This window comes from Chiloscyllium plagiosum, chromosome 43 (genome assembly GCF_004010195.1).
Source record: "Chiloscyllium plagiosum isolate BGI_BamShark_2017 chromosome 43, ASM401019v2, whole genome shotgun sequence".
NCBI classification, from domain to species: Eukaryota; Metazoa; Chordata; class Chondrichthyes; order Orectolobiformes; family Hemiscylliidae; genus Chiloscyllium; species Chiloscyllium plagiosum.
In genome coordinates, this window is record NC_057752.1 from 1,474,704 (window position 1) to 1,489,441 (window position 14,738).

The following is a 14,738-nucleotide window of genomic DNA, read 5'->3' on the forward strand; positions in this document are numbered from 1 at the left end:
TTTTTTTTCCAAAGTTCCAAAACAATGCAACAGCATATAAAACAATAATTGCTGCTCCTGGAATTCAAGGAAATCACCTCCAACACCTAAAATACCTCAAAAAAAAAAAGGAGCAGCTCTTACAGCCAGAAATTTTTCCCGTCCTCCAATATCAACATTGTAATGATCAGCAGATCCTACTCTGATTATTCCTCAGTAAGATAGCATAATAACTCCTCGCCAACATTATTCCCTCAACTAACATTATCAGAATGCATTAACTAGTCAATTAGCTCTCTGCTGTTCGTGCGACCCTACCACATACAAACTGACAGTGACATTTGCTTACAAATAGCATGGACTACACTTTTCAACCGGTCTGTTAACTGTGAAACACTTTGGGGTATCCTGAGGATATGAGAGGTGCAACAAGGAATACAAATTCTGTTTTTTTCTAACTGCTAGCTACAATGAGACTGATGCCTTTGATTATCTATTCGGTGACTTGCGGTCTTCCTCTTCCTTTTTATCTCGCTCATACTTGGAACCCTCAACCACTCCATTATATCTCTTCCTGTCCACTAGAAACTCTGGATCATTGCACTGCCTGTCCTTTGATACATGACTAATTCATATGTACCCTGGGGTATTCACCCTTTGATTCACAGGAGGAAACTTTCACAGGTTACAATTAGTGATAACACAAAGCCAGCCTTCATGTACAAGGTAACAACTAGCCTGAGATTCTTCTAATCCTCTGAAAGGCTGTTGTTAATACTCTCAGAATAACTGCTGACATTAAGAACTCAATACAGTAAATCTTTTCCCAGTTTACCATTAGCAAAACCAACATTTTTTTTCCCAGTTCTTAACAACAATTCTGCACTGCCTGCTTGCTTTGGCTTTATTAACTTCCTTGGCTCTTGAACTCGGTGAAAAGCTCGGTGAATACTTGACCTTAAAATGGAGTTACTTCCCTCCATTACCACAACATTTTCAAACATTTATATTACTGCTGAATCCACAATCTACAGCTTCATCACCTTAAATTGAGTCTTCTCTAAGTGTCAGCTAACCCCTATTTCAAAAACAAGACACAGACACTCCCCATCAGCCATGTTGCTTCAAAGTTTCCGATTCCCATTGACCTTGCCAAGATCCTCGTCTTTGTTGAGTTAAACATACATCATCAATCTTCTCCACCTTAAGTCCTCGTAATAGTGTCTGTTCCTCTGATATCACATCAGTCCTTGTCCCAGGGACTACCAATGGCAGCTCCACCCAAACTCCCTACCTTTGTCCTTATGCTTTGCCACCTCCTTCTATTTTCAAACTCTCCTTTTCCGATTATGCCATAATGCCTCCTCCGTTCCTCAAGGTTTCTCTTTCTCCACCATGCATGCAATCCAGTTTCATCTTCACAAAGTAAAAGGTGATTTGAGACACCTTCCTCTGTGCAGGAAGCGTGATGGAGATGTGAGTTGATGCTGCTGTGAATAAGGTTGCCAATTGTAATGAGTGCCTAAAATTGCCTGCAACAAATGAAGGGGAAAGTGTGCAAAGACCACTAATACTTCAGTCCTTAATCATTATAAAACATTATACGATATTACCTACATGTCAGTAGAAATGTGAAGTTTAGAAGGCAATTACACACACAATCTGATTGTACAGCTTTATAATGGTGGCCGTTGGACAAAGTTTTCTACAACTTGTCAAGCCATCATGATTAATTACCAGGTCATGGAGGTGGAAACATTGCTTGGAAAAAAAAAAACACCCTGCTGTTCTTGAAAATTGCTCTATAAAGCCAGCTAGTTTTAAGAAGCACTTCCTCTATAATGAAGTGTTTGGCAAATCTTATTAGATCTATTTGCAAACATTGCACTGAAACATATAATTCACGCACTTGCCAATGTTATTAGTCAGAAATTGTTCCTCTGCCTTGTTATTGTGAAGAAAGATTTGTACAACACCGTGGAATCAAAGACGGTGAGCATCACAACTTAGATCTTCGCCAGACACATTTTTACATATCTAGGGAAAAGGACCTCTTTCCAAAAAAAAAAAAGCCCAAACTTCCAGTGATCCACAATTTGTTCTTATATAAAGTCATCTGGGACAGGGCTGCAGAGTGAACAAGTAGCATTCTGTGTCAATCTTCAAAATGTAATGGAGCTCATTTAAAATTTGTCATGATACAATTAATGGGCAATTTTCCATAAAAGAAACATTAGGTAGAATTACATAGAATACATTACACAGAAAAAGACCATTCAGTCCAACCAGTCAAGCCTCTTAGACATAAGACACAGAAACAGAAATTAGGCCATTCAGCCCATCGAGTCTGCTCTGCCATTCAATCATGGTGGATTGGTTTTTTTAAATCCCATTCTCCTCATAACCTTCTATCCCCTTGGCAATCAAGAACTTATCTATCTCAGGCTTAAATCTACTCAAAGACCTGGCCTCCACAGCCTTCTGTGGCAATGAATTCCACAGGTTCACCACTCTCTGGTTCAAGAGGTTTCTCCTTATCTCCATTCTAAAAAGGGTCTTCCCTTTACTCTAAGGTTGTGCCCTTGGGTCCTCGTCTCTCCTGCCAATGGAAACACCTTCCCAACGCCCACTCTTCCTTTCTTCCCTTCTTCAACTGCATAACCCTCTATTCCAATCTCCCAAATATAATTGCGCAGCCTTTCCTCAAGATGCATTTGTACCATTCAACTCAGCTCAGCTTGCTAGACAACAAGCATGTAGCTCAGATTAGTGCTAACAGCTTGGACTTTGATTAATGTTCCAACTAAGGTAGGTTTGATACCTGCTGAAAATGTGTTGCTGGAAAAGCGCAGCAGGTCAGGTAGCATCCAAGGAGCAGGAGAATTGACGTTTCGAGCATGAGCCCTTCTTCAGGAATGGCCCTTCCTGAAGAAGGGTTCATACCCAAAACGTCGATTCTCCTGTTCCTTGGATGCTGCCTGACCTGCTGCACTTTTCCAGCAACACATTTTCAGCTCTGATCTCCAGCATCTGCAGTCCTCACTTTCTCCTAGGTTTGATATCTGCCTATCTGTGGCAAACATCATGGCACTACACTCTGATTCAATGAAGAACCATGACCTGCCATTTGCTGAGGAGATGACAGGGTAGGAGTGGTCTAGTTTTGCCTTTTCTTGGCATTCTATCATTTTTCACCAATGGTCTACAAAGTTTGTGAATATGTTCTATTTCCTTGTTAAACAAATGTTGGTATATCATTAGCTATCTGCCAGGTCTCTGGCATTGTGGCAGTCTCTACTGAATCTTTCAAAAATGCATGCAATTGCTTCTCAGCTGTCTCTTCTTCAGACTCCAACCAGATCAGGAGTTCTGAAGAAGGGTCACTGGACTCGAACGGTTTTCTCTCCACAGATGCTGCCAGACCTGCTGAGTTTCTCCAGCAATAACTGTTTCTTTTTCAGGAGTTTTATTAGTTTATTTAGCAACTCTCCTCAGTCGCTCAGTGGACAGCACTGCTGCCTCACAGTGCCAGGGACCCGGGTTCAATTCCACCCTTGGGTGATTGTCTGTGTGGAGTTTGCACATTCTCCCCGCGTCTGTGCGGGTTTCTTCCCACAGTCCAAAGATGTGCAGGTTAGGTGGATTTGTTGTGCTACATTGCCCCATTGTATGCAGGCTAGATGGGTTAACTATGGTAAATGTGGGGTTACGGGATAGGGTGAGATGCACTTTGGAGGGCCATTGCAGACTTGATGGGTTGAATGGCCTCTATCTGCATTGGAGGGATTCTATGATTCAGAATCTACAGTACTTAGCTTTCAGGCTGCAGTCAACAGGAATCCTTCAGTTTTCATATTAAAACATTCTGGTTAATTAATGACTGAAAGTAATTTTGTCACATAATTCAGTTGATCAAGTGGTTTGTAACCGCCATCTGAACCTTGGAATTAGCTTTCAAAATCTACATAACCAACTTAGCAAGGCCAGTAAAAACTCAGCAGCAGCTTCAAAAGCAATGATATAGTACTTGGAAAACGAACCAACTTAAAACCAGCTCTGGATCTAGGCCAATGACAGTAGTTACATTAAAACTACAGGAGAACATGGACATCTCTAGCAATAAGATGCAGGTTTACTGAACGTTTTTTCACTTGTTTGGTTGAGGATGGTGGGCAAAGTTACAAAGATTTTCTCCATCTTCTTCGAAAAATTCTGAGCTATTGTGGATTCGTCTTGATATTCTGTTAATAATTACAAAATGGTACTTCAGGGTTGCTTCTATGGTGTGATTTGATGAAAGTCCCCACCCCAGAATCACACTGACATACTTTGCCACTCCAGGTTGACCTTGGCATTCTTCTTCCCTCTGCTGAGAGCTGATAATACACAGACCAGAAATTTTTAAAAATTCACTGAAGGGATGTGGGTGCTGTTGACTGGCCAGCATTTATTGCCTAGTTCTCCCTTTTAGAAGGTGAGGGTGAGCTGCCTTCTTGAACTGCTGCAGTCCACCTGCTGTAGGTGTTAGGTTCCTCTTCTTGAGACTCTTACACACTTGATGCAACTGCAATATGCCAATTTCTGTGAACAGCCAAAATTTATTAAGCAAGTACAAGCTGCAAAGGAACCCTTAACACTCTTTGCAATGCTTGCGAAGCCATGTCAAGGGATCTCTCTGAACAAAGGGACAGTTGTACTGTATAAAGGAACAAGAGTTTCACATTATAGTCAGTAACACCCAGAAGACGACCCCCCCACCATTCCCCCACAGTCACATGCCACTCAAGCCACAATGTAGTGATCACATCATTTCCAGAAACAATATAATGTAAATCATTCCTTAATGGCCAGATCTGTTGTGAATCGTTTTTTTTACCTGCAGGGAACAGTCAGAATTTTAATTGCAATGTTCTTATTGATTTCTGAATAGAGGATGAGAATGTGATTCTTTTACTCCAAATAACTAGGACATGGCCACGCAAATGGCTCTGAATAACGAGGTATGAGAATGTAAATTCCTTACATTCTACCTGTAAGACAGAAACATACCATCATGAGACAGAGACATCCCACCCTCGCCTTGGGACATCCAATTTCCTGCAGGTCAGCAGTGCAAATTAACTCTTTAGTACCTCATAGGTAGGTCCACAATGCCCTCAGGGAGGGAATTCCAGGATTTTTGACCCAGCGACAAGTAACGGTCTTATATTCCCAAGTCAGGATGGTGGGTGGCTTGGAAGAGAATGTGTTCCCATGTATCAGCTGCCCTTGTCCTTCTAGATGGAAGTGGTTGTGGGTTTTGAAGGCGCTGCCTAAGGACCTTTGGTGAATTTCTGCAGTGCATCGTATAGATGGTACACTCTCCTGCTACCGAGTGTCGGTGGTGGAGGGAGTGGATGCTGTACCAATCAACCGGGGGTGCTTTGTCCTGGATGGTGTCAAGCTTCTTCAGTGTTGTTGGGGCGGCACTCGTTCAGGCAAGTGGGGAGTATTCCATTACACTCCTGACTTGTGCCTTGTAGATGGTGGACAGGCTGTCAGGAGTGAGGAAGTGAGATATTCACTGCAGTATTCCTGGCCTCTGACCTGCTCTTGGAGCCACCGTGTGTACGTGAAAAGTCCAGTTGAGTTTCTGGTCAATGCTAACCCCCAGGATGTGGAGATAGTGGGGGATTCAGTGATGCTAACACCATTGAATGTCAAAGAATGGTGGTTAATTATCTTTTATTGGAGAGGTCATTGCGTGGCATTTGTCTAGCATATTTATTTGCTACTTGTCAGCTCTAGCATGGATAGCATGTCCAGATCTTGTTGCTTTTGAACATTAGATTAGATTAGATTAGATTACTTACAGTGTGGAAACAGGCCCTTCGGCCCAACAAGTCCACACCGCCCCGCCGAAGCGCAACCCACCCACACCCCTACATTTACCCCTTACCTAACATTACAGGCAATTTAGCATGGCCAATTCACCTGACCTGCACATCTTTGGACTGTGGGAGGAAACCGGAGCACCCGGAGGAAACCCATGCAGTCATGGGGAGAACGTGCAAACTCCACACAGTCAGTCGCCTGAGGCTGGAATTGAACCCGGGTCTCTGGCGCTGTGAGGCAGCAGTGCTAACCACTGTGCCACCGTGCCGCCCACAACATGGACTGCTTCAGTGTCTGAGACACCGCGAATGCTGCTGAACATTGTGCAATCAGAAGCAAATATCCCCACTTCGACTTTGCTGCAGTTCTTTGTACAAATTTGAATGATAGATTATACCAAAACATGTAAACCTGGCTTGTTAGTGACATGCTCACCGCCGAATAAGAATGCCATGAGTTAAAATCCACTTCAGGACTTTAACACTTAATCCAGGCATCTATTTCAGTGCAGTACTGAGTGGAACATTGCCAGAGGTGCTGTCTTTCAGTTGAGATGTAAGTGAGATCCCATCTGCACTGTTGGATGGATGTTAAATACCCCACAACACTGCGCTGCTCAAACCGCAGTGTTCTTCTCATCAACTCGCCAACATTTATCGCTCAACCAACGCCATGTTATAAAAAAATCAACTAGCTATTAAACTAGTACATTTCGCTAGACTTTTGCTGGGTACAGCAGTTACCTACAAAATAGTGAGCACAATTCAACATATTCAGTACTATACAATGGGATATTGAAAGAAACAAAAAAGCTTAATTTTTTCTTATTTGTCTGCTCAGGGGGACATAGTAAAATCCCATGACACTAGATGAGGAGCAGGTATTCTTCCAGCGTGTTAGCCAACATGCCTCCTTCACCACAAGAAACATTAACTGGTCCTCAATAGCACCTCTTCTTTCTCCCCGGCTTACCATTTCGCATCCCTTTGTCTGCCTAACTGTTCTCCTCTCCCTCTGGGCTCCATCTCCACCTACCGTTTACTCCTTTACCCCCCCCCCCCCCTAATAATCTTATATCTTATCTTCAGCATATATACCAGCATTCCCTAGCTACTATCAGTTCTAAAGAAGGGTAACTGGACCCAAAACATGAAAAATAGGTACAGAAATAGGCCATTCAGCTCTTTGAGCCTGCACCACCATTCAATATGATCATGGTTGACCATGTAATTTTAGTATCCCACTCCCGCTTTGTCCCCATACCCCTTGATCCCTTTAGCCACAAGAGCCATGTTCAGCTCCTTCTTGAATATATCTAACAAACCGGCCCCAACAGCTTTCTCTTAACTCTGTTTTCCCTCCACAAATGCTGCCAAACCCGCATTCTCCGGCAATGTCTGTTTTTGTTTCAGATTTCCAGCATCCATTTTCTTTGTTTTATTAACTGGCCATTTATTGTTTAATCAGAACAGGCTTTATACACTTAATGATAAGGTCCTGGGGAGTGTTGCTGAACAAAGAGACCTTGGAGTGCAGGTTCATAGGTCCTTGAAAGTAGAGTCGCAGATAGATAGGATAATGAAGAAGGCATTTGGTATGCTTTCCTTTATTGGTCACAGCATGAGTTGGGAGGTCATGTTGCGGCTGTACAGGACATTGGTTAGGCCACTGTTGGAATATTGCGTGCAATTCTGGTCTCCTGCTTATTGGAAGGATGTTGTGAAACTTGAAAGGGTTCAGAAAAGATTTACAAGGATGTTGCCAGGGTTGGAGGCTTTGAGCTATAGGGAGAGGCTGAATAGGCTGGGGCTGTTTTCCCTGGAGCGTTGGAGGCTGAGGGGTGACCTTATCGAGGTTTATAAAATCATGAGGGGCTTTGATAGGATAAATAGACAAGGTCTTTTCCCTGGGGTGGGGGAGTCCAGAATTAGAGGACATAGGTTTAGGGTGAGAGGGGAAAGATATAAAAGGGACCAAGGGACAACATTTTCAGACAGAGGGTGGTGCATGTAAGGAATGAGCTGCCAGAGGAAGTGGTGGAGGCTGGTACAATTACAGCATTTAAAAGGCAGATGGATGAATATATGAATAGGAAGGGTTTAGAGGGATATCGGTCAAGTGCTGGCAAATGGGACAACATTAGGTTAGGATTTCTAGTCGGTAAAGAGGACTTGGACCAAAGGGTCTGTTTCCATGCTATACACCTCTATTATTCTAACATCTGCAAGTTGGATGTCCTGATTGCATATATTATAGTGACAACACAGTAAAATCATTAATCAAATAGTTAATTGCGAAACACTTTTAAAACCGTAAAGAAAAACAAAATGCACAATTTTTGCCCCTTCAACACAGACAAGTAATAATGAATCCAAAATGTTCACCGTTGTTGTAGAAACATAACTCATTGCCACATAAACCTCATCAATTTCATGCTCATGATGGCCCTGAAGAGCTGTCAATGCAAAATAATGGAGAATATTAATGGTAGGAGAATTTTAATAGTGGGAACATGGAGCAATTTTTTAGCTTAAACACAATTATATTGTGTGGTGTTGGAAAAGCACAGAAGGTCAGGCAGTATTCGAGGAGTAGGAGAGTCGATGTTTTGTAGGAGGGTGGGAAGGCAGCTGGGAACATGATAGGTAAATGCAGATTATAGTGATAGTTTGGAGGGGAAAGTGGAGCAGATTGGTGGAAAGGAAGATGGACAGGTAGGACAATTCAAGAAGGTGGTGCTGAGTTGAAAGGTTGATTCTGAGATGAGGTGGGAGGTGGGGAAATGTGGAAACTAGTGAAGTCAATGTTGATGCCATGTGGTTGAAGGGTCCCAAGGCGGAAGATGAGTCACTCTTCCTCCAGTTATTGGGTGGCTTGCATTTGGTGGTGGAGGTACCCAAGCCAGATCCAACCCTCCAACTCAGCACCGCCTTCTTGAACTATCCTACCTATCCACCTTCCTTCCCACCTATCCGTTCCACCCTCCCCTTCGATCTATCACCACCACCCCCCACCTGCATCTACCTACAGCTTTCCCAGTTACCTTCCCCCTCATTCCCACCCACAGCCTCCTATTTATCACTCAGCCCCCTTCTCCCCCAAATATTCCTGATGAAGGGCTTATGCCCGAGACATCGACTCTCCTGCTCCTTGGATACTGCCTGGCCTGCTGTGCTTTTCCAACACCACACTTTTCGACTCTGATTTGTCCAGCATCTACAGTCCTCACTTTCTCACAATTATGTTGTGATTGATCAAGCTGCAGTTTACGATTTGTGATAGATGAGGTGAACATTAGGCACGACTGTAGTTAAATTTCATCAAGTATAATTTTGCTCTTACACCAACTGTTAAACAATCCAACAGCTTTATTGATTGTGTTTTTATCGTTAAAGTAGAAAAAACGAAAACCTCGGCTTGCATTATTATTGACAGCTCAATGTACCAATCAGGAAAGCGGGTTGAGAGCTGCGCTCCACATTTGGGCAGACATTCCGCTTCTCGGAACCAATCGGCAGAGTAGGGTAGGTCCGTCACCATGGAGATTTGGGCCTTGCTCAGGCCGTACGCAGAACCCACACACTTGAACGGGTAATGATTGCTCGGGCTCTTGGACGTCAAAGGGAAGTTAGGCTCCGGTGGTGAGAACACAATGTTTGGACTCACCTTGTATTTCTTTGCGTTCGTTTTGCTTGGCCTGATGATCTTTGAGTAAACGAGACAACATGACGCCGGAGAAGTTCCTGTAGAGCGAAACGCAGCGCAGATAACGAGCATGGAATTCAGACCCAGATCTCGCGCGAGGAGACAGAACGGTTCTGATCATGTGAGCAGTTTAATAACCGCCTTGGCTGCTCTTTTAAAGAGAGCTGTCAAGGCACTGGGAAAGTATAATCAGTGTTAGTGAGTTGAGAGCTTTGCACATTCAAAATGTATTTAAACACATGGATGCTGGGCATAAGGTCATGTTTCTCCAGCTCACCTGTGAGATTCCACTTGAGCACATTAGTCAAGACAGTACAGAGACATTGCTGTACTGTCAGGAGCCATCTGCCCTATTGGGTAGATGTAAAAGATTCCATGCTATTATTTTAAAAAGGGCATAGGAGCCTTTTCTTCATCTGTTAACAGGATATGGGCATTGATGGCTGGGATAGTATTTATTGCCCATCCCTGGTTGCCTTTGAGAAGGTCATGGTGAATTGCCTTCTTGAATCACTGGTCCATTTGGTGTAGCTACACCCACAATGCTGTTAGGGAGGGACCTTCAGGAGTTTGACCCAGGAACACTGAAGAAACAGTGTATTTCCAAATCAGGATGGTGAGTGGCTTGGAGATGAATGTTCTCATGTATCTGCTGTCCTCATCCTCGTGGATGGTAGTGGCCATGGCTTTGGAATTTCTTGTCAAAGGAAGTTTGGGGAATTTCTGCAGTGCATCTTGTTAATGGTACACTTGCTGCTGTTGTGGTGCCAATCAAGTGGATTGTGTTGTCCTGGATGGGGTTAAGCTTGAGTTGTAGTTAGCCAGGAAAGTGATGAGCATTCCATCATGTTTCTGACATGTGCCTTGTCAATGTTGAAGAGGTTTTGGTGAGTCAGGAGATGAATTGCTTGATGCAAAACCAAGGCTGGAATGAAGTCAGGAGCTGAGTGTTCTGATGGAATCCAAGTTGAGTGTGTAGTGATTGGAACAAGTGCCAGGTGGATGTCATTGAGTATGAGATCCTTGATGGGCCCAGGTTAACAGCCCCTATCAGGGAGCCCTGGCTGACATATAAACAGGAGATTGAGTCCCCTCAATTTAGGGGACTGACTCTCTGTTGCCTGGTACTATAGTCAGTGTCTTACTGTTAGTTTCTGCTTTTTTTGGGAGGGGGAAAACATGATTCCAGAACTGGCTGAATTATTTAGCCAGTTTGTTAACTGGTATTCCTCTTAGTGAGGACTGATTGTTAAACTCCTGATGCACATAATGTGTTTCAGGTGTAACTCAGTTCTCATTAGGGGATTGTTGTTTCACTGGCTGGTTGCAGCCTCTGTGTTTCTCTTTTTGAGAAAAGGACAATGTTAATTTTATGGTAGGGCTTAGCCCTTGGACTCTAGTTTTCTTTGCTTTTTGTATGTGTCTTCACTTTTGGTGGTTGGACTGAGCCTTTGTGGAAGACATACATTTTACCAGAAGAGCTGTTCCTGTGGGGAGGCCTAGCCCTGGGATTGGGCCTCTGAAGATTGAATACCTGTGTGTGTGCTGGGAGGTGAGCAGTTGCTGTAGCCTGGAGTTTGGGCGAAGACTTTCCTTTGGGAGTGGACCAAACGCCTGTGAGTTAACTGCACCTGTACAATGTACTGAGTCCCTGTGAGTTGGCCCGGCTCTCCAAGGCTGGACCAGGACTCCATCGAGACTGAACACCTGTGTGCTGTCGGGTGTGCATTTGCTGCCTCCAGGAGTGGACTCTGCCCTTGGTTGTGGACTGTTTTTAGCAACGGACTCTGCAGTTTGGAGCGGACTCTATTTCTGACATTGCACATTGTATACTGGAGTAGACTCCTCCTGGAAATGGATTCCATATCTTGAAGGCTGTATAGATTTGGACAGTGTACCAGAAAAGACTGTTTTTTGGTAACTAACTGTATTGTGGTGTTTCCTGGGTCTATCACCTGCACTGTCTTGCGTGTCCCTGGGTCTGGCAGGCCTTGCTATGAGCTGGGAGGCTCATGGGTCGTCCTGAAAGCTGTCACCCTGAGAGCCGGAGGGTGGGTAGGCTATCCTGTGAACCTGAAGGTTGGTAGGCTGTCCTGAAAGCCAGAGGGTGGGTAGGCCACCCTGATGCCAGTCGCCCCGAGAGCCAGATGGTGGGTAGGTTGTTCTGAGCACTGTTGTCCCGAGAAGGGGTAATCGGGACAAGGTACCCTAGAGGTGGTCGAAAGGTGTGTCAGGGCAGCTGAGCACCAGAAGGTGCGTAGGGGCGGGCTGAGATCTGGAAGGCTTGTGGGCTACCCTGCATGCTGTCATCCCAGGGAAGGATACGGGCTGTCCTAGAGGTGGCCGGAAGGTGTGCCAGGATAGCCCACTGGCCAGATGGCGCATCGGGGTGGGTGAGAGCCCAATGGTACATGGGGGCAGACAGAGAGCCAGAAGGCGGGTAGCCGTCCTCAGCGCTGTCACCCCAGGCAGGTACCGAGGCGGGCTGTCCCAGAGGTGGTCGGAAGGTGCTGAGGGTGGTTAGTGAAGCCGGAAGGTGGGTGGGCCGTCCTGACCACTGTCACCCTGGGCGGGTACTGGGGTGGGCTGTCCCAGAGGTGGTCGGAAGGTGCTGAGGGTGGTTAGTGAAGCCGGAAGGTGGGTGGGCCATTCTGACCACTGTCACCCTGGGCGGGTACTGGGGTGGGCTGTCCCAGAGGTGGTCGAAAGGTGTGTAGGGGTGGATTGCCTTAGAGTGGCTGGAAGGTGGGAGGGATGGGGGCTTGCTGGGTCTGTATTGTATGCACCGTTTATGTAACTTATGTACAAAAGTCATTGTCACTGTCTTTTATATGTGAAACTGGGATTTGAAGTTTGTCCTCCTCTCCCTGTAAACTGGTTGAACAGTAGGGTTTGGGGCCTGACTTTGCAGCTCCTCTCCCTTGTAAAATTGCTGTTGTATACAGCTGTAAATGTTAACTGTTTCTTGTAAACTGTTTTGTAATTTGTTTAATAAAATATTATAAACAGGAGATTGAATCCCCTCAATTTAGAGGACTGACTCTATGCTGACTGTGCCACAGTCAGTGTGTTACTGTTGTAGTTGGGTTCTGCTTTTTTGCGGGGAGGGGGGGGAACCTGATTTCTGAACTGGTTGAATTATTTAGCCAGTTTGTTAACTGGTATTCCTTTTAGCGAGGATTGTATGCATCAGGTAGTTTAGAAATCAGTGTTTCGGGTGTAACTCCATTGTCATTCGGGGATTGTTTCACTGGCTGGTTACAGCCTGTGTTACTCTTTTTTTTTTTGTCCTTTTCTCAAAAGTAAAAAAGAGAAATGTGGATTTTATGGTAGGGCTTAGCCCTTGGACTCTAGTTTTTTGTTTTTTGTATGTGTCTTCACTTTTTTTTGGTGTTTGAACTGAGCCCTTGTGGAAGACATACATTCTACCAGAGGAGCTGTTCCTGTGGGGAGGCCTAGCCCTGGGACTGGGCCTCTGAAGATTGAACATCTATGTGTGAGCTGGGAGGTAAGTACTTGCTGTATCCTGGAGTTTGGGAGAAGACCTTGCCTTCAAGAGTGGACCAAAACCCCTGTGAGTTAACTGCTCCTTTAAAATGTACTGTGTTCCTGTGAGTGGCCCTGGCTCTGAGGATGGGCCAGGGCTCCATGGAGACTGAACACCTGTGTGCTGCTGTTTGGAGTGGGCTCCACTTCTGACAATGCATGTTGTAAACTGGAGTAGACTCTGTGTTCCTGAGAATGGACTCTATATTTTTGAAGACTCTATATCTGGACTCTCTGTGTACCAGAAAGGACTCTTGTTTGTTTGTTTGTTTGTTGATGATTAACTGTCATGTTGTTTGTTGGGTCTATCATCTGCACTGTCCTGTGTATCCCTGGATCTGGCAGGCCTTACTGTGAGCTGGGAGGCTCATGGGTCGTCCTGAAAGCTGTCACCCTGAGAGCCGGAGGGTGGGTAGACCACCCTGATGCCAATCATCCTGAGAGCCAGATGGTGGATAGACCTTTCTGAGCGCTGTCATCCCAAGAAGGGGTGATCAGGACGGGCTGTCCTAGAGGTGGTTGGAAGGTGCGTCAGAGCAGCCAAGAGCCAGAAGGTGCGTAGGGGCAGGCTGGGATCTGAAAGGCTTGTGGGCTACCCTGCACACTGCCCTCCCTGGGGAGGGGGATGGGCTGTCCTATAGGCGGCCAGAAAGTGTGTCAAGGGAGCCCACTGGCCGGATGGTGCATCGGGGTGGGTGAGACCCCAATGGTACGCTGGGGCAGACAGAGCTGGAAGGCAGATAGCCATCCAATCTGTCACCCCGGGCAGGTTCCGGGGTGGGTTTTCCTAGAGGTGGTCGAAAGGTGCTGAGGGTGGTTAGTGAAGCCGGAAGGTGGATAGGCCGTCCTGACCGCTGTCACCCCGAGCGGGTACCGGGGTGGGCTGTCCTCGAGGTGGTTGGAAGGTGTGTCAGGGCGGACCGAGAACTGGAAGGGGCATGGGGTGGACCAAGAGCCGGAAGGTACGTAGGGGTGGGCTGCCTTAGAGCGGCTGGAAGGTGGGAGGGGTGGGGGCTTGCTGGTCTGTATTGTCTGCACTGTTTTTATGTAACTGGATTGGCTTTTTATGCACAAATGTCATTGATGTCTTTTCATGTTTGAAATTGGGATTTGAGGTTTGTCCTCATTTCCCTGTAAACTGGTTGAGTGGTAGGGTTTGGGCTGGGTTTTGCTGCTCCTGCCCATTGTAAAATTGCTGTTGTATACAGCCGTAAATGTTAACTGTTTTTTGTAAACTGTGTTTTGTAATTGCTTAATAAAATAAATAAACAAGGGGAAAAAAAAAATAAACAGGAGATTCAGAGTCCCCTCAGTTTAGGGACTGACTCTATGCTGGCTGGGCCACAAGTCAGTGTGTTACTGTTACTGTTGGTTTCTGGTTTTTTTTGGCGGTGGGGACCTGATTTCTGAATTGGCTGAATTATTTAGCCAGTTTATTAACTGTTATTCCGTTGGAGCGGACGGATTTCTAAACTGCCTGATGCACGCAATGTGTTTCAGGTGTAACTCCATTCTCATTAGGGGATTGTTGTTTCACTGGCTAGTTATAGCCTGTGTGTGACTCTCCTTTTCTCAAAAGTAAAAGGAGAGAAAAAAAATGTTAATATTGTGGTAGGGCTTAGCCCTTGGACTGT

The 14,738-nt window shown here is 45.3% G+C and overlaps 1 protein-coding gene across 1 annotated transcript in view; it reads right to left on the reverse strand.

The window, feature by feature from the left end:
• The window catches only part of bloc1s1 (biogenesis of lysosomal organelles complex-1, subunit 1), a 98,347-nt gene extending 88,668 nt beyond the window's left edge, over positions 1–9,679 (reverse strand). The window contains exon 1 of the mRNA XM_043681790.1: positions 9,520–9,679. Within this exon, the coding sequence (XP_043537725.1) occupies positions 9,520–9,679 (160 nt within the window). The remainder of the gene's footprint in view (positions 1–9,519) is intronic.
• Positions 9,680–14,738: the final 5,059 nt, after the last annotated feature.